At 39.3% G+C, this 21,082-nt stretch overlaps 1 protein-coding gene across 6 annotated transcripts in view; it reads left to right on the forward strand.

Moving 5' to 3' along the window:
* Window positions 1-21,082, forward strand: part of RABGAP1L (RAB GTPase activating protein 1 like) — a 254,855-nt gene that overhangs the window by 127,428 nt on the left and 106,345 nt on the right. For all 6 annotated transcript variants that reach the window (XM_055724788.1, XM_055724789.1, XM_055724784.1 and 3 more), the window contains exon 14: window positions 13,849-13,962. In XM_055724788.1, coding sequence (XP_055580763.1) covers window positions 13,849-13,962 — 114 coding nt within the window. The remainder of the gene's footprint in view (window positions 1-13,848; window positions 13,963-21,082) is intronic.

A 21,082-nucleotide genomic window follows, 5' to 3' on the forward strand; every position in this document is an offset into this window, starting at 1 on the left:
CTTCTGTAAAGTAGTTTTGTCCGTATGGTTTAGTCCTTTGACCTGGGAAAAGAATGTATTTGAGAAGCTTGTGGTGTTCTTCGGGACTTATTTAATCCTCTGACCATGCTGTATGATCCTTGGAAGTGATGATATACACATTCCTACAAAGCTATAGGGCATCTAGCTTTAAAACAGTACTAAATACCAGTTTTTTAAAAAAAGAACATAATAAATTGCTTTTTACTTTCTAGATTGAACCTTCCATGTTGAACATTCTAAAGCTTGTATGGATCTTATTTTTATGAGAGCCAAGTGATTCAAAGTGGTATAGGCTATTGGTCTATAAACCCATAGATACTTAAAGGCTACTACATATTGCAGAGGGAACACTTTAAATGGTATGTGATTCATAAATGTTACCTGCAGGGAAATATGGATTTTATGTATAAATTGATGTATAAATGAATGTGTGATAATTACAGAAATGTAGATTCAGAAGTAGTAAGAAGCTGTCTTTATTTGCAATATTTATACACTTTTAAGTAGATATTTCGATTAATATTTCCTTCCATTTGCAAGCTAATGATTGTACATGATGGTAAAAGTTGTAAAGAGGCTATTACACCCCTGTAAGTTAAGCATAAGTGAGCTAAGGTCAAATAGATAAGGAATTGCACATTGTAACCAAATGAGATCTGAAAGTGTCTATTAAGAAACACAATGGTGAAGTGTAATGCAAGGTACAGGAATCCTTGTCGAAAGGAGTAATGAAAAGAAGACTGAGCCTTTGTTACCCGTATTCTTTCCAGTAATAACTGGAAGTATCCAGATCAGAGAGTATTGCAGTGCACGCAATATTTTCTTAAATCTTGTTTTCTAGCTGCAATAATCAAGTACAAGAAGTGAGCAGTAGTATCCAAAGCCAGTACCCGCTCCAAGTCCAAAGTGGATAAGCAACTTTAAGAAGTTTAAATTTTAATCTGCATCAGCTGTATATTGTAGGAGTTCAAGAACGGAAACAGTAGGATTGTTTTATTAGTCTACTATGCTTATAATACTCAAAAAGGAAAAAACCCTTTTCACCTATCTTAACAGCTAGAACTAGATTTTATAAAATTCCATAGCATGCATAGTATAAAACTAATCTGGATTTTCTTTCAAACTGATATTAATCAGTTTAATTGACTATAAAGTATTTGATTTATAGCTTCCTTTTATGAATCAATGAGAACTAAATTCAGTCTATCTGGTACTTCTCTTGTCGCCCATCCTTTATCTTGTTTTATTTCTTATTGGTCCTCTCCATTTCACCACCTCTTCTTGTCTTCATTTCTGTGCCTTCTGTTTGTTTCCCTCTCTCCTGCTTTACATTTTCCTCTGTCCCATATTTCAGTCCCTACTGGCTGCTTATTGTCCATTGACTCTTCAGCCTGGTCTGATAGTCTGATAGAACTTTCTTTCCCATTTTGTTGTTCACCAGCCTGTTGTAATCACATTTTTAAAGTACTGGGGGTCATTTAATCAGAAGTTGAAGCCTCTTCTTCACCTCAGGCAAGTATACGTATAATGAAGTAACAAAATTTCATGTGAAGTGTTTTGTCTGGAAAGCCAAAAGGAAAACAAGGAGGAGGAAAAGCTCAATCAAGGTTACCCGTTCGCTGTAACCTTGTCTCTGTGTGTTACCCTTCATTACACAGCAAAAGCATGCTTGCAGTTGCACAGCTCTGGGGGATGCCTTTGCAACAGCAGCTTAACTTGATCTGTCTTGATTTATGAGTTGTTTTGCTGGCAGTGTTGAGAGGGCCTCTGAAGTCCTGAGTACCTTCCTTCCCAGCCAGACCTGCTAGGCCGTGGGAGGGACCTTTTGTGGCTTTCCAGTTTTCCGTCATACCCGATTACAGGATGCCTGTTTTGTTACTACTTCAGCCCCTATCTTTTTAGATATTCTTGGAGGTGAAAAAGATACACTGACAGGGAAGTTACCGAATCAGTTTAATTTTCTGGGGTTTCTGTAGGTGGCTTTTGGGTTTTTGCAGACTTTGCAGTAGTAGTTGGTGTGTGAGAATTAACTGTGTATACAACCTTACTTTAAAAATGAGGAAGTGGTTTTCTTTGTGTTAAATACAATGGTCTAGTAACACAGCAAACAAACCTTCCAGATGATAAAATTGTGTTTAATTGATGGTGACCCTCGAAAAGTATCGTAAGAAAGTACAGTTGACTTCAGTCCAGCTGTGGGTTTTTTTTCTTGGGGGTGGTGTTTAAACCTCACCGGTTTAGCTTTACTTAAATGTTACATGGGTGCTAGCTTTTAATAGAGACCTTAACTGAGTAACATAGCTGAGCCATGTTATGACTGCAAATGTGTGGAAGGTGCTTCTGTAGCATTAAAATGAAGTGCTGTCTCATGGTATTTTATTCCAGTGATATCCTTTATATGAATGGATTATCATCTCTTTGTGGTTTGTTTTCATTTTATCATTATAAATTTGTTTTATTCTTCCATGCCTGAGGGCTTATACTGAACTTAGTTAATTGCATCTTATGATGATGAAAGTAGCTGTTTTCCTGTGTCTCATGGATATTCCTTGCTTCTTAGGGGATGGGGAATAACTGATTTTCCTGTTTGTATTGCTCAGTGGCGTAAATGTCAGAGGTGCCAAGAAGGGCAGTGTTGGTTCATGTGGAATTAGCATATTTAAACAGATTCACTCTTGTTTTGTCATGGAGAGTGTATGCATAGACATTACAGAAATTTCGTTTGTGTGTAACCTCTGGAAATGAAGGGATTCAGTAAGAGATAGTTGTGAAGTAACAGTATTACCTGTAAACACAGATAACCTCCCCGTTACAGTCAGAATAATTGGAATAACTAAACTTCATCATTAAATAAGAGGTGGACATAGACTCCTTTGTTTTTTACAAGGAGAGACAACAGAAGAATATTCCTGAAATCTGCTTATTCCTATGCAATGCTTATATAAAGTGCTTGAGAAACCTTCGGATACATTAAAAAGCACTATACAGAAAACTGATAACATTTGAAACTAAGTTAGGATTATTTTTGTGTGCTGTGCTGTCTGCACTGTCTGGTCTTTATTGTTATGACCCATATGTGGCCAAATAAATACTTTCTAATGCCAGTACTGTATTGATCTAAATCTTAGGAGGCATTGAATCTAAAGTGAATTTCAGTTTTCAAACAATAGGAATAAACTAGATCAATATACAAGGGCAAAAATGGAGCTTCTTTTGATGATTCACACACAGCCCCACAGGTCCCAATTACACACCGAGCGCTGTGGCATGGCTCGCCCTTTGCCATATGCAGTGGTTACACTGCTGTGTCTCAGCTGTGAGGAGTGGGACGGCAGGGGTTTTGGGGCTTATGCTGAATTCAGAAATCACCGTAGCCTGAAAATGCTGGGTTTGCTTGAGAATTAGAGATGCAGTTAGAACAAGCCAATTGGCATGCTGGTTTCTAGCACCCTGGAAGCTGACAGGCTGGAATGCAGCTTTGCAGAAAAGGACCTGGGGGTCTGGATGACACAAAGTTGAACATGAGGCAGCCTTGGGCCCTTGTCACGTAGGGGGCCAATGGCATCATCCTCCTGCATTGGGAGGAGGGTTGCCAGCAGGTTGAGGAAGGGGATCCTCCTCCTCTACTCAGCACTGGTGAGGCATACCTGGAGTGCTGGGTCTAGTTCTGGGCTGCCCAGTGTGAGAGAGACACGGACATACTGGAAAGGGCCAGTGAGAAGTTGAAGGAACTGGAGCATCTCTCCTGTGGGAAAAGGCAGAGAGAGCTGGGACTGTTCCGCCTGGAGTGGAGAAGGCTCAGGGGGATCTTGTCAGTGTATATGAATACCTGAAGGGAGTCTGTAAAGAAGACAGAGCCAGGCTCTTCTCAGTGGTGCCCAGTGAGAGAGGAGAGGCAATGGCCATGCAGAAACCTCCCCCTGAACATAAGGAGAAACCTTTTGACTGTGGAGGGTGAGCAGGCACTGGCACAGGTTGCCCATGGGGTTGTGGAATCTTCACTATTAGAGACGTTCAAAAGCTGTCTGGGCATGGTCCTGGGCAATAGCTCTAGGTAGCTGTGCTTGAGCAGGCAGGTTGGACCAGATGACTTCCAGAGGTCCCTTCCCACCTCAAACATTTGTGATTCTCTTCCTTCCAGTATTTTTCTTCATTAGTTCATCTAAAATTGTATCCAAGACTTCTAGTAATAAGCTCAGATATCGAGAAGTCAGTATGAGCCTAGGCAGCATCTGCTTAAACCTACTTTCAGCTACATGTAGTGCTGTCAGGAGGTGGAAGTCCCTGTGTGCTGCATTCCCTCTCCTTGTAACTGGGAGAAGATTTGAAGAAAGGGTTAAGGGAGCTCTGTAGTCTCCCCATATCAGCATCTCTAAATCACTCATGTCTACGATTCATCTTTCAGCAAATTCCAGAGCTGCGTTTGCTGTACGTGCCACCTGTAGTGGCAGCGGTGGTTGCTCAGCAGAGACCTGGATAACTGCCATTTCAGCAGCTGTCTTCAATGTCTTATGCGCTCTCAAGGATCCAGTGAAGAGATGTACATGAAGTGTTCAAATTGTAGATTAATAGAACTCTTTTTCATAAATTTATTTTAAAAGCAGCAACAAAATAGAAAAAACCCTTATAGTCAATGATATACTAGGCTTACATAACTTTTCTTTTTAGTATGATGTTGTGGCATCCCCATAATTATTTTTGTGTTAAGTATAAAAGTGTTTGACACACATTAATTGCTTATTTATGGATATTATCACTCTAGATTTACCAATGAAGGACTTGATGCTCAGAAATAATATACAGTGTTCAGTATCTCCACAGCTGAATCAGGCTTTAACTGAGGCAGGCATGAAAACCATGTGCTTGTATTTCTGTCCTTTTCCCTAACCGTCTGCCTGTTCCCTAGCCTTCATCTTCTGCAATGCACTGTTTCCTCAGGCTGCATAAAGACTTTAAGATCTTGTCGAAAAGTGGTTTTGATCTTCTATTCTCCCAAAGAGCCAGAGTCTTTGGTCTCATAGTCTGATGTCAATGCTGAGTGATACAAAGGGCTGTCAAGTCAACAAAACCACCAGATTTTGGATTTCTTATATAAAGAATAGAGAAGATCGTAATGGGCTTGTTGATCTTAATAGTTCTGGGAGATGAGGGGTTCAAAAACTACATACTTCCAAATAACAGGATGCTTTCACATTAAAGAAGGTGTGAAGATGGTGTTGTAAGAGCAAGTACTAAAATGAAAGCATCCAGATGTCAAATGAGAGGTAACTGGGAGGTAACTCAGTTGTAAAAAAAAATAATGTTTTTACTTATTGTAAAGATTACAGCTCGCCGTAGGTCTTGCTGAAATGTTTCTGCCTGGATTATTGAAAGAACTCCATTGTTAAAGAAAATGAGGGGCAGACATTTCCTTTTTGAAGAAATAAGCGTCACACTTCAACAGCTGCAAGCTTAATAAGCTTTTCAAAATCAATGTATTGGCAAATCTTTATCTGCATAGTGCTGCAAGGCTTTTCCTCCTTGTTAAAAATCAGCATCACTGAACCAGATAAACTTCCTTGATATTACAGCATTTTCTCTTTTTTATTAATATTTTGCCAGCAGCAAGCAATACAGATGGTAAATTGTTAGGGTGTTCTAGGAGGCCCTGCATATAGAATACTTTCTTAGACCGGGAGTCACTTGGCTTGTGAAGGAAAAGTCAAGCAACTCTGGAAGGCAGCTCTTTCTTTAAAATCATAAATGGACCAGTTATATGGATCATGCCATCTTTTGATTGCCAAAAGAAAGTTTAATTTCAGAATTCATAAAAACATGTTGAAAGAAACACTGACTAGACAGGTATCTACTTGGTCAGTGATGCTGCAGGAAACTAATCTTTTTAAGGCATCAGCTTTTAGAAAACTTTGCCTTTAAAATATTTTTTTTTCTTAAACAGTAACTATTTTTCTTTTTTGTGCTTCTTGTAGCTAAAATGTGAAGGCACTTGTTTAAAATTGAAGTAAGTTTTGTAGCAACATCAATTAAAGTACATAAATAGGAGTCAGGAATTCAAATATGTCACCTTTTCCATTCGCTGTAAACAGTTTCACAGTTTTCCACAGCTGTCTGATCCTGCTGCAGTTAAGTATTGTTTGTTAGAAGCAGGCCTTACCTTTCCAGTTGCTTCTGGAAATTACCCAATGACTTGATGGTAGAATCAGAAATATTTGAATTTCAAATTACAGATTAATCACAATAACATTTTTCCAACCTTTGCAAATGCAGTTGTGCCTCTCACAGAAGAGACGTAATCAGAAACCTAAACTAAAAATTGGCAAACCAGAAAATTGGGCAAAATTAACTTGCTACAGGGATAAATCTGTGGGTTACCTTTTTACTTGTCCCTTTAGGAGATAGCGCCTATACACATTTCAGAGAAAAAAGGTGAAATGTTGATGAGTAAACTGGATAACATGCCTTTTAGTTGGTCTAATGTATCTTCATGTCCTTCGGAGAGGCCAACCTTCCTAAGTCATAGCTATTAAAAACAAGAGCAAACCTAAGACAAAACCCAGAGCTTAAAAAATTCTTTTAAGAAAAGAATGCTGGATTTCATATCTGCTAAAGATTGGGTGACCCAAATAAAGCCCCAAACATAATAAAATGGAAACTGATATACTGTGATATCTTCAAAACAGATGTGCATGGCCCTTCATGCCAACTGTACATCATATGAAAAAAAAACCAAACAAAAAAAAAACCCCACCAAAACCCCAAGCCCCATCAGCTAGTGTACAGAGCAGTTTATCTCTTGTGGGAGATCAGGGAGCCTTCAAGATTAGTGTTTAAGAGTAACTTTGAATTCACAGCATAGCATGCCGATGGCAAAAAATTGAGCCTGCTGCATTCAAAAGTTGATCTCTTGCCCAGCAGCACAAACAGCGTTTTTCTTTTGACAACATCTTTCAGAAAGGATATGGCAGAGTAAGAAGAATAAATTATATATCAGTAGCATACAAGAGAGGGAGGGTGTACAGAATAGGAGAGGGAGAAGGAAAACAAAACACAAAGATCATAAAGGTCATGGATATTTTTTGTTTTTCAGAACAAGAGAGTGTATGCAGAATTGATCGGTTTGTGTCTGATCTAGTTTTGCTGTGATTTTTTTACAGAGAAATGTCATCTTGTCTGTTGCTGATTGATGGCTCAACCCTGTTAAGATCTGAGCTGTTTCTGCCTTACCTCTGTGACTGCTACAATATCACTCTCTTTTATAGCCACATACAGAATAGTATTTACATAGGTATCTTTATTATTCTAGTCCTGCCTTTTTCTTCTGTGCAGTCTTTAAGAATATCTTGGAGTTGTCATTTTCTATGGTCCAGATCTACCTTGTCCAGCAGCTTGTAGCTGGAAACTATCAGCACCAGCCTCTGGGAGGGTTAAAAACCTCATGCTGGGCAGCTGGGCAGAGTGTCCTTGTCACAGCTGCTCCTCCACTCAAGTAGTTTTAAGATTGACTTAAGTGTTGAAAGAAATAAAACTACAGCCTTTCGAAATGAGCATCATTGCCCATTTCCTTGGCACTCAAATGGATGATCTTATAAATAATGGATCAGGTCACAACAAGGTCTTGGCCTGTCCACTCCCAGTGGTACTGTATCTAAAAGGATTAGGGTCCCAGCCCGCAAGCTTTGTAAAAAATTAGAGAATTTGGTATTTAGAAGCGATAGGCAATTTTGTGTTCTTAGTCTAAAAAGGGACGTGTTGTAGATGCTTTTCTTGGGATCCTGTCTTGGGAATTCTCAAAATTTGAGGCGTGGAGCAGCTGCCTCTACCTTGTCAAACACAGCTTGAGAAGAATGGGAGATAATTTGATAAAAGATGATGTCTGCTTCCTTGGGCAGAGCTATATTAGTAATCCAATACATTATGCTGATGAGAGAGGAAAGCCTTTGACACTAAATTTAGATCCAGGCGTGACCTGCTGGAAGCCCAGGACTGCTTAGATTTGAACTATTGATTTGGCCCCATGTCCAGTAGGACTCTTCTTTCTTTCCGCTTGTAGAAAGCGGTTTTGCCCAAGCAGCAATAAATACAGCTGATAGTGAGCCAGAATTTGCAAAGTTCAGCTGGCCAGTGTATTTACTGAACTAACCTAAATATTATGTTCACTTTTAATATCTTGATATGTAACTGTTAAAAAAAAAAATTCTCTAAAGAATAATCCCCTGCTTTTTTCTGTTTCTATTTCTCTGTTAATTAGTACTGTTTGAGTATTATATGTTCTCAGCTGAATAAAACCTGATGATGACTGAAAGAAAATCTATTTGTAGAAAATAACTGAACTATAAGGTATGCATTACAGAAATGCTACAGAAGAACTGAGCATAAGCCGTATGTCTGTATTCAATGTTTTTAAAAGGAAGAGCTATCGATTTTTTTTTTCTTCCAAATACTGATTGGTAGGGAACCTGGGATTTTCTTGGATCGCACATTCTACTTGGAGGGTTAAAAGGTGTATGGAAAATGATGAGGGGAAAGGGGCTGGTGGTGTGTATATATATGCTGGCACAACATAATGTCAGGTTTCAGTGAAAGCATGAGTTTGTGGGGACACCATTAATAACGGGGGGCAAAGCTACATGCCAGTTACGCAGATCATTTCAAACCTCTACTGATTGACTCATCTATTTTCTGTGGTTTGTATTTGCTGCGTGTTTGTGATTATGTTTTAGAGAATTTAAAGTTATTAGTCATATTCCCCTGTGGACATGTGTGGAAACTGTAGAGGACCACAAAGAACCGTAAGGAACAAAACGAACAATATGCAAAAAATCTGTTCCTTCAGCAGAACGCTTAGGGTACTGAAAGTGTCATAATGTCTAATAATGTGCACTTGGCAAGTCAATATTTAAATTTACAGCTTTTCAGGATTAAGAGGCATAGATTTATTGAGGGCACCTCTAACTCCCGCTATCAGCAGATGGTGTGTTTCCACATCATCTGACTCTGGCGAAACAAGAGTGATGAACACCTGTGGCAGCCTGGGAGGTTTTGCTTTCCATACAATGTATAGAAAAGTTTCAGAAATGTCTAATCCTGAAGGAGCATGACACACCAAGATTTCTAGGGCATGGTAATTTTAGAAGTTGAAACCCCATTTTGAAATTATTTTATTCTTTTTTTTTTCTTTTTTTCTTCTGTTTTGGTTTTTTTTTTTTTCTTTTTCCTTTTTTTCCCTTTTTTAACTTTCCTTATAATCTGGATTCTGGCTATTTTTAGCTAGTGAAGAGATGAAGCACAGGCGGGACAATGAGATGCAAAATCAGCTCTTTGAACCTCACCAGAGTTACAGACCTTTTAAATGGGCCCAGTCAGGTGAACTTGTACTGAGCCTTCAGCATATACAAATCATATTGTTTTCATATGTAAACATATTTGATAAAACCAAACTTTGAAGGAGTTTAAGATTAGAGATAAGCCTTTGAAAGTTGAGTACAATATGAACATTGCCTACCAGAATGTGTAATGACATATTCATTATCACACATAGTTCCATGGTTTTGGTTGTCTTCTTCCCAGGACCTCTGCCCTGTGTACAAAAGGAATAGTGCTAATCTAATGAGCAGCTTTTTTTTTTTTCCTTTCTTTTCTTTCTCCCCCCTTACTATTTTTCATTGTGTATTTTCATCATGTAACCCTGTGCCTTACTATATGCTATTCAGATCAGGATTTGAGGTTGAAGTTGTTATTTTCCAATTTGGCATTTCTGCAGGATTCATCACTATGGTATTTCAGTGCTTCAGATGTTAATTGATTTTCATCACACCCTACTGAGATGGGGAATTATTATTAACCAGGGAAATGGAGCACAAGGAGATTGAGGTCAGAAGTACTACTCAGTTTGAATGCCAGGTTTGACACACCTGTGACCTATTGTTTTTTTTTTTAGTATTCACATGAAACTCTGAATACCTTTAATTGCAACTGTAAATAATGCTGCGTTTCTCCATATTGAGCCAACGGCTGTAGTACAGGCAGCTGTATAGTAAAGAAAACGCAGGTGATCACTTGTGGAATTCTTTGCGTAATTGGTGTGCCTCCTTTCACATAAGTAAATTTGGGCAGAAGTGGGGAAAGGATCCAAGTCAACACAACATTGAGATGTTATGCCCCAAAAGATTTTTCTTTCTTAATACATTTTTCTGGCTTGTACCATACCTGTCTTCCAGTTCTTGCAACAAAGGAAGCAAGGCTGTACCTACAGGACTCTCTTCTACTCCCTAACTGTAACTCATCACTAGAATGTGTACGCCTATGACGACAAATGAGTAGAGGTCCTTTTTGGAGAGAGTGTGAAATGTTCTTTATTAAAAAATAATCCCTGATGTACGCGCATTAGGGTTGCCAATTTTGAGTGCCTATGTACCCTTAATTTTCTTTTAACATTTATTTAATATAAACGGTTTTCTGTTCCCTTCTGTATTTCTATGTCAGTCTGCCTTCTGGCATCAAGTGTCCACATTCAGAAGCATCTTAATAGTTTAAAATGACAGCGCTGTCAGGGAGTCAGTATTCCAATGCAGTTGCTTCACAGTTGCAGAAGTTGAGCTGTTTTAAAAGTGAGACGACTCAAAGTAGAGAGCTTGTTCAGTAGAATGTCAGCTGTCATATAGTTGACATATGAAGATAATTCTTTTCCTCAGTAGAATATTGTTTCTCTGAGTTGGCAGCACAGAAATGATTATGAGATGTGAGAAAGATTATTAGAACTCTGAATGCTTTGATAGCCATCTCACCTTAGCTTTTTTTTGTAATAAATTAACTAATCATGACTTTCAGAAGAATAAAAATAATCTGAAAACCTTTATTAGGATAACTGTAAGCTCATCTGCTGTGGTACTCCTTGAGAGAAGCGCTATCAGCAAACTCTACCTGGAAAAAGGTAGAAATGTAACCAAAATATTTTTAATGTATTTTAAGAAGTAGTTCTACACTTACCTTCACTCTAGAGTAATTTCTTGTTTCTGTTAAGATTCTAGGTTTATCTTATTTCAGATGGATGTTGTCTTTTGAGAAGGCGTTAATTCTCCTGTTTTTCAGCTGAGATTTTATTTTTGGGTCGGTTTTATTGTTTTCCTTCAGTTTTTTAGAACCATTTATTGTTAATAATGCTGAGTGAAAACTCTGCTTCTGTCTCCTCCTAACTCGGTAAAAATGAATTTGCATTTGGGCCTTTACACAAATACTTTTTGGTCCTATCTGGGACATCTACCCTGTCAACTTCCAGTTGTGCTCAGTTATACATTTGCCTCCCAGTTCAAGGAAAGAGAGAAATCCAGGGAAGTCAAACACGTTCTGTGGCTTGACAGAAAAGCGATATATGTGCTGGACGTGGTGGCCTTCCTGTAACTTTCTTTAAAACGCCTGGATCTTTTCAAACTTGTGCTGAAGAATTAATATAACAGGTTTTTATAACGGACTCGAACTGTGCTGTATTGGCGGATCTTCAATGTTGTTTAAGGTGTTTCCTTACAATGTAGCTCAATAGTCAGATAAATCTGCGAGGATGACTGCAGTTATTTGGCCTCTCTTGTGTTTGAAAGCCATGTGAATGAAGATACTCATTAAAGAAGTCAATTAGAGAACTGCTTGTTACTAAATTTTTATTATTACTATTATATATTTTGTTGAGTGTGATTTAGGCTGTATGGTTAGTTTTAGTTACTGATAGTCGCACGATGCTTAGATGTCCTGAAAATTGTGATGATAACCCAGTGAAAGCTCAAAAGTGTGTTTAATTTCTTCAGCAATATCCATTAGCATAATAAAAACATCACCTCTCTTTGTAAGCTTTCCTTTTCATAGCACATAACAACATGCCTGGTACTTTACAAAATACAGCTTGTGTCATTACTACTTGTGTCTAGTACTAAGGATGTTATTGTCAAACAAAGGGGAAGCAACAGCTGAGATCACTGAAAATTAGGACAGTGTAAATGGATAAATTAATGATAGCAAAGATTCAGAGAAGCAGTGAACTTTAGAGAGAGATTTGAGAGAAGAAAGAGGAAGACTTCTATGTGCAAGGACTGGAAGACTGTGCCCAGTGCAGAGAGGGATGAGGAGGAAAGATAAAGCCATAGTTTAACGTGGAGGGTGGAAAAAATGACAGGGTATGAGAAAACAGATGAGAATAGAAGATAACTAGATTAAATAAATAAATAAATAATAATAATAAAAAACCCCATGACTTCTTTTTTTTTCTTGTCTGTGATACTCAGTTGAGTGCTCTTATCAAACCTGTTAAAGTGATGTTTATGCTTGTGATGTTTATGCTTGTTGCGACTATAGCTGTTTCCTTAGATGCCGTTCAAGTGAGTAGAGAAACACGATGATGGGGTTTCCCCTCTGGGGTCCTGACGCAGCCCGGGGTGATGATGCCTTTGTGTGCGCTGGTTATGGGTAGTCCCAAAGGAGGCTGTGCTGGGGAATTGCTGTGGACTGCTGGGCAAGCCCCCCGGGCAGCTGCCTTACTGTATGGCATAGGCTCACAGGAAGGGCTTTACGGGCTTGGGAAACTGCCCAAATTCAGGAGATCACCCAGTTGCTGACTCCTGTAGGTGTGAAGAAGCTTTTTTATGGGGAGGCCTGGATTACAAACTGCAGTTTGAGGGTTTAGGAGCTTTTCTATAGCAGATACTTTGTTTTCAAAGTAGAAGTATTTATAAAGGATTTATCTTCTGAGTCACAGATGAGGGTTCTGTTGTTTTTTTCCTTTAGGATTAAAAGGTAGTAGAGAAAAGCACCATTTGATATTTACCAACCTAAAGAGGTACTATCTCATAGTGAAGGTAACTGAACCTGAAGATAATTGATTAACTGGTGTAGTTTCAGCTCTGACATTTTGATACCAGTTCCTCATACACACAGTGGTATTACTCAGGTCTGATTGCAGTGATTTCCATCATTTTATAGAAACGCAGTATTGTAAGCAATTGCTTCTTTTATCTGCAGAGCTAGGTATGTCTAGGGAACAGCTCTGTTGCCTAAACGTGGGCATTTGGTGTCATTTTAGCTGTCTTTGTATATGCAGATCACCCACATGAAGCTTGCAGAGATGATGCAGCACTTACAACAGACTTGTATCCTTCTGCAGTAGCAGCTCCTTACCAGGCGTTATCTTTGGGCTTCTAAAATGGCATCTGACACCAGTGTTAAGGCACCTGACCTTATCCTTAGGTGCTAGTCAATGTAAAAGTGTAACTGAAAAAGAGATGGTAGCAGGGAAGGATATGGGATTTATGGGAAAGTGCAACAGTTCTGATACTTCATCTGATTTTGTTCTTTTAAAGACCATTTAATGGTAAACTTTTGAATGTTTCAAAGTAGTAGTTCCTATTTGTAATTGACACCGCTTTTATGGTAAATGGATGTACATTTAAAATTATTACCACTGAGCTTGCAAGAGAGAGACAGTCTGATTTTCTTTTTTACTCCCAGAGAAATACATAAACATATGTTCTCTAGTAAAAATGCACCTACAATTAAATAACTAGTCATTTCCCATGAGTTTTAAAAATGAACTGTAAGCCTGAAGGACAGAAAACATGCCACGTTGCTCTTGTTAAACTGTCAAATTATTACTGCATATGAGACTAGAGGATTTTCAGTTTCTTCTCAAAGCATTTTTGGAGGATGAGTCAGTAAAGCAGTTATCTAATGTATCCACGTTGACTGCACATTGAATTTTATATTCTGTTATGTTTAATTACACTGTTACTGGGCTAATACCTCGGGATTTTTCTCTCATTTTTTTTTTTTTTTTTTTTTTTTTTACAGGATTCTGCTCAAGAGAGTGTCATTACACGAGATATTCATCGTACGTTTCCAGCACATGATTATTTCAAAGATACGGAAGGAGACGGTCAGGAATCTCTATACAAAATCTGTAAGGTACAGTCAGTACTCTGAATTTTAAAGTGTCTTCCATATTTTGCTATGACTGTATTTTGCTCTGCTAGCCCTGTTCTGATCCGTGCCACTAATCAATAAGATTTTAAAGCTTTATTTAGCTTGCATGTGGAGAATGTACTCTTTCTGCAGTACTGGATAGCATGCAGTACTTTTAACAACTTAGCATTTTGTATCTCCTGAAATGCATATAAGAAGAGCAAGGCTCAAGCTAGCTTTAATAGTGGGCAGTTTGATATTAGAGGTCTGCTTCAGTAGAAGTATGATGTAGAAGAACTTTTTTTGCTTTGCTGGTAGAGGGGTTTGCAGAGGAGGAGAAATCCTCAGAGCAAGCTCTGCTATAAGCTTAAGCAAGAATGTCTCTAGATAATTACATAGAAAACAAATTAGCTGACCATTCCACAAGCAGTATTGTGTGCATAACTTTTTCACTCTTAGTTCTCAGATCACCTCTGATCAAAGAAAACTCCAAATTTTTTTTTTTCCAATTTGCACATAGGAAATTGAGGTACTATATGAACAGATTTGTCCAGCTTGTACAGACAGACTTTTGCTGCTCAGGAGAGATCCCGGAGGTAGAATGTTGCATCTAGATAGGTAGTTCTCTTCTCTGTCTGTCAGCTGCAGATTTTATTGTGCTTCTGGCAGTCAGTTTTCGTTTTACATATTTCTCTACATGTAGAATAAATTATTGCCTTAGACAAAGCCGTTTCCACTTCCCTTCCTTTTCCTTGTTACTCTGTTTCCACCTCCAGTTGATTAATAGACAGAAATGATGGAGTTGTCATAACAAGCAGAAAAGAGTGTCCTGCCTTTGGGATATAATGATACATATTCCCGTTCTCCAGAAAAATTCTATGGTGATACTGACTCCTATTCAAACAATAATTTGGATGACTGTTAAATATAGCTGCTTAGGTTACATATATTGAAGTTCATTGTCATGAGCAATTCCCATTTAAAAAAAACCAGTAAAAAATAAAGGAGCAGAGAAAACTTTTAACGACTTATATCTTGCTAATCTTGGAGGGCTCTAAAGGGCTACAAGAAAACAGTTCCTCTGCCAGTCTTTGAAAAGAATAACTAGCATAATGCAGGTAATTGTGGGCTTGTCAGTTTGATACCAGTTAAGTAAAAATGATGGAATAGCATTCAGCTTAGCAAGAATTAAATGTGATAAGTGTATTATAATGAATGCCTATGAGTTTACTGAAAATAGATCTTGACAAGCTAATAAAAAATACAGGTTTCATTGGTGACGGTAACAAGGTAATTTTATCAAAATTCCGTTGTGTAGTCTGTCATCAAAAAAATGCTTAAATGCTGGACAAGTTAGAACATGAACAAGATACACATTAAAGAATTAAAAACTAGCTAGCTAGCAGGTTACTATACATCAGCACTGAATAGATGCATTTCAAACAAAGCATCGTGAAGATCACTTGTTCATTCAATGTATTCCAGTTAGTCACCTAAAAGAAAATAGAAAAATAATTTCTGATACAGATATCTTGATGTCACAGAGAAGGTGGCAATGGTGAATGATGAGGTGTTATATGACGTATTGATAGATCAGTTTTGTGTAGGAACTGAATGACTTGAGTAATTTGGTATTTTCCAGTTGCTGCAGCTGTTTTTGATTACTGTGTCCTGAACTAAATCATTGGAAAGAGTCTGTAGAAGTTCCATGAGGATGATGAGAGGATTTGGGAACGTACTTTGGAAAGAAAAACATTTTCATGCATTAGTATCTCAGTCTATTTTGTTTAATAAATAGAAGATAAAGTAATGAATCTGTCTGAACTAGAAACAACTTAAAGGAATTATCTGTCTAGCAGGCAGCTTCACAGAGGCAGAGATCCCAGACCTTCCTGGATTTTCTGTATTAAAAGTGAAGAATTTTACTTGTCTTCCAAAGCTGGGAGCCTTCCCTGCTCTCAGGGCCTCGACTGCTCCTGCAGAGGAAGCTGCTGCAGATGTTGTTCCTCTTTCTTGAAGGATCTTGAAGTTCTGGAGCAAGGCATGCCAACACAGAGGGGGTCAGGCAAAAATACCGGGAGGCCTACATGGATGAACAAGGAGCTCCTCGACAAGCTCAAACACAAATAGGAAGCCTACAGTGGGTGGAAGCAAGGGCAGGTAGTCTGGGAGAAATACAGAGAAATTGTCTGAGCAGCCAGGGATCAGGGTAGGAAAGCTAAAGCCCTGAAAGAATTAAATCAGGCCAGGGATGTCAAGGGCAACAAGAAAAGGGTCTATTGGTATGTTGGTGATAAAAAAAAAAAGACTAGAAAAAATGTGGGCCCGCTCAGAAAGGAAATGGGAGACCTTGTTACTGGGGATATGGAGAAGGCTGAGGTACTCAGTGATTTTTTGCCTCAGTCTTCACCAGCAAGTGCTCCAGCCAGACCACCCAAGTCACAGAAAACAAAGGCAGGGACTGGGAGAACGAGGAACTGCCCACTGTAGGGGAAGATCAGGTTCAAGACCATCTAAGGAACCTGAAGGTGCACAAGTCCATGGGACTTATTGATGCATGCATTGGTCCTAAGAGAACGGATGGTATCCATCATATTTGAGAAGTCATGGCAGTCCTGTGAAGTTTCCACTGACTGGAAAATGGGAAACACAACCCCCATTTTTAAAAAGGGAATAAAGGAAGACCTGAGGAACTACAGGCCAGTCAGTCTCACCTCTGTGCCTGGCAAGATCATGGAGCAGATGCTCCTGGAAACTATGCTAAGGCACATGGAAAATAAGGAGGGGATTGGTGACAGCCAACATGGCTTCACTAAGGGCAGATTGTGCCTGACAGATTTGGTGGCCTTCTGTGATGGGGTTACAGCATGGACTGATGAGGGAAGAGCAACTGACGTCATCTACCTGGACTTGTGCAGAGCATTTGACACTGTCCTGCACAACATCCTTGTCTCTAAACTGGAGAGACATGGATTTGATGGATGGACCACTTGGTGGATAAGGAATTGGGTGGATGGTCACACTTAAAGAGTTGTGGTCAATGACTTGTTGTTGAAGTGGAAAACAGTAACCTCAGGGATTGGTGTTGGGACCAGCACTGTTTAACATCTTTGTTGGTGACATGGACAGTGGGGTTGAGTGTCCCCTCCGCAAGTTTGCTGGCAGTACCAAGCTGTGTGGTGAGGTCAACACACTGGAGGGAAGGGATGCCATCCAGAGGGACCTTGATAGGCTTGAGAGGTGGGCCTGCGCAAACCTCATGAAGTTCAACAAGGCCAGGTGCAAGGTCCTGCACCTGGTCAGGGCAATTCCAAGCACAAATACAGGCTGGGTAGGGAATGGATTGAGAGCAGCTCTGAGGGGAAAGGGCTTGGGGGTGCTGGTGGACGAAAGGCTCAGCATGGCCCAACAATGTGTGCTTGCAGCCCAGAAAGCCAACCGTGTCTTGGGCTGTGTCAAAAGCAGCGTGGCCAGCAGGTCGAGGGAGGTGATTTTCCTCATCTATTCTGCTCTTGTGAGACCCCACCTGCAGTACTGTGTCCAGCTCTGGGGCCCCCAACATAGGAAGAACATGGATCTGTCAGACTGCATCCAGAGGAGGGTCATGAAGACAATCACAGGGTTGCAGGACCTCTCTATGAAGTCAGACTGGAAGAGAGTTGGGGTTGCTCAGCCTGGGGAAGAGAAGGCTCTGGGGAGACCTTCTAGCAGCCCCAGTGCCTGATGGGGCCGACAGGAAAGCTGGGGAGGGGCTTTTTACACAGGCCTGTAGCAGTAGGCCAAGGGGAATGGTTTTAAACTGAAAAAGGGTAGATTTAGATTAGGTATTGGGAAGAAATTCTTTACTGTGAGGGTGGTGGGACACTGGCAGAGGTTGCCCAGAGCAGCTGTGAGTGCCCCATCCCTGGAAGTGCTCAAGGCCAGGCTGGAACGGGGCTTGGAGCAACCTGGTCTGGTGGGAGGTATCCCTGCCCAGGGCAGGGGGTGGAACTAGATGGATCTTTAAGGTGCCTTCCAACCCAAACCACTCTGTGATGCTGTGATCTAGATCAGAGGCCTGTCAGTGTGTACGTCAGGTTAAGGACTGCTTTTCCCATGGAAGCATTTTGTATTTATCTGCAGTTGAATGACCTCTGCCACTTTGCCACTTTCTCTTGATACGAACATGTTCTGCATAACATCTTTGCAGTCAGCTTTTAATTTACTGCTCCAAACAGCATCAGCAGTCTTTGTTACTGTGCTATTTTTTATGTAGTCTGTAGAATTTGTGAATATTTTCACCAGCATCAGCGCTAGCACGGCTTTGTGTAAGGTTTTGGGAGTGACCTCACCTTCACTCTGTAGGTGGGAACTGTTTATTCCGACCTTTTGCTTTTTCTGTCCTTTAATCAATTATATGAGTATAGAAAAGGACCTTCTATGGCAGCTTAGTTCCCTCAGAAGCCTTCAGGAAGGGATCTTGTTGAAGGTTTGCTAAAAATCTTAGTAGACTCTATTGACTGCCTCATTCTCTTATATGCTTACTGGTTCAAAGAAGGCTTTGGGAAGCATCACTTCCTGGTAGAACAGCCATATCTAATCTCCAACATTGAATTATTCATAAGTTTACTAATTTTATTCTTGACAGTTTCTACCTACTTGCCAGTACTGAGATCAGATGCAACTGCTACATAGATTTGTAGGCAGCAACTTTTCCTTCATCCTTGCAGAGTTTTCTTAAATGCTTATGGGTTCCCTTCTTCAGATGACCGGTCTGTGGCTGGGTCTGCCTAGACCTTGAGTTTATGATTGATGTAGTGAGTTTTAGAGAAATATTGTTAAAACCTAAATGATTTGCTTATAATTTTGTCATTCTGTTGGAAAAAAATAATCATCTGTGTTGAAAGTAATTTTGTGGCTGCTTTATATTACTAGAATAACTTTGAACTGAGGTGCTGTGCACTCATGCCCTTCTTCTAATATGAAAGCAAGATATTTGAAGAACAGGATTATTGAATAAGGCTAGAAGAGTTCTGTCCTCAAGTGGGAGGGTAAAAAAGCTGAAGAGCATTTTCTTCGTTCCCCACTGAAATGAGAGATGATCTGAGCTGTCAGATAAAAAGGAAAACCATTAAAAGCTCACTGCCTCATGTTAACAGGTCTGTCAGTTTTAGTTCCGTCTCTTAATCTCTTCTTCAGAACAGTAGGAAATCAGGAAAGATGGAAACTTTTTCAGTTGCAGAACATTTATGTGACAAAGTATCTAAAAATAAAGTTTAAGGCTGACAATGGTGATAAGGAATGAAAAGAGTTCCAGATTCTAGATTGGAGATTTCACTTGAGGACATCTCATAAACTAGATTGCACAGGGCAAACATCTTTAGGGAAAATACTTCTGTTACTTGCATACTTTCTGTTTAAATACTATGCGAATTCCAGCTCTGTTTAACGAGCTCATTCTCTGCCTTACAATGCATAACAGAATAGTACTCACAGCCTACTTCCATGCGTGCATATGTAGTTAACAGCTCGATGCTCCAGGGAATCAAAGCACTTGGCAGAATTAGTCCTCTCAACTGTTCGGAGTGTATGTAGTGCAGAATTTAGCGTGAGATGCGTTTTCTCTATAATTTTCTGACTAAGGTAACTCCTATTCAACGACCAGCCACTGTGACTTTAATAGGAGAAAGGGTGTATGTTGCAGGGAAATCCATCAGGTTAGCTGGGTTAATGTTCTTACTGGGCAAACTGGAAAAATAGGCACGAGGCCTCCCTGTTTTTCTAAAAACGGTTGAATCACTTTTCAGAGACTCAAAGCTGGTGTTAGTGTTTTCCAGTAAACAAAAGCATTATGGATGTATATGACTAATTTTTATCACGATATATTTTGTTACTAAATACTTACCTAACCTTGGTTGATCAAATGTAGTGTTTTTCCTAAGCCCAGTCACTCTTGCCTGAAGGTTTTAGGTGCAGGATAGATGCGATAGTTGGGTTACTGTAAAACGAAACACGCTGGTTTACTTGTCGTTCCAATGTCTGTCTGTTTGTTGGTACGCACATTAGTAGAGAGAATAGTAAACTGTTTTTCTAGCAAAGCTAATACCGAATGGGCTGCAATAGGCAGGTTTGGGCTTTCTTTTCTGTATAATTGAAATGTGAAAATGTCTTGGAATTGCTCTTCTGTGACCAGTAGCCTCTATACCGTGATAAGCTGCGAATGATGGATTACTCTTTGGCTCATCCTTCAGCGTGGCAGAGCTGCTGCTTAGTACTGTCCTGTAAGCTGATTGTCTAACTTTCATCCTTTTTTTACATTTTCATTTCAGTTTCATTGTAGCACCTTTTTTGAGATGATCACCTCTTCTCAGCATGCACAGATTCTTCCACATTTTTCAATCCTTAGTATCTCCTCAGATTTACAAATGGAGAATTTCAGTATTTGTCCACTTTGGTTTAATTATTTGTCAGAGAACTGATCTCTTTCTTTCCTATAGGAGTAAATAAATTCCTAAAATTTGCTAATTTTAGAATAAACATAGTAGCGTAAACAGGATCAGTTAAGAATTTTTTTTCATCTATTTTTAGTTATTTATTTTCTTTGCTCCTGGGTTGAAGAGCAATTTTCGTAAATATTGTTGTCTTGTTTCATGCAAAGGATATTTTACGTTATCTTGTCTTCTTCCATTTACATATTAATAAGGTTTCTTCTCCATGCGTCTGTGCTCAGCACGGGAGCAGCAGTACTGGTGTTGCATATGAGGTTTCTGCTGAGACTGTACTAGTGAAAAGGTCAAGACTGTGAATCTTGGATGCTGGAAGGAGAGTAAAGGCTTTAGCATGTTCGGAGATCTGCCTGAATAAATGTGAAGACTTAATTCATTCTCTCAGCTCTTATAGCTCTGGAGGAGGCATATTGTATAACATACATGTGCCTCTCCCTGATACTCAATAAATGAGTAACTAATTTCTAAAAATACAGTTTTCAGTTAACACTGAAAGTCTTTGTATAATGTGATACATCCTAAATGCTGCAGTCGTAGGAATATTATTACTTTCAGACTGTTAGCCTTACAATAAATTTAGGTATGGAGTTTTAAATTATACTATCACTAAAATTATTCAGCAATCAAACATATTGTAA

Source organism: Falco cherrug, chromosome 12, assembly GCF_023634085.1.
Source record: "Falco cherrug isolate bFalChe1 chromosome 12, bFalChe1.pri, whole genome shotgun sequence".
In the NCBI taxonomy this organism is placed as follows: Eukaryota; Metazoa; Chordata; class Aves; order Falconiformes; family Falconidae; genus Falco; species Falco cherrug.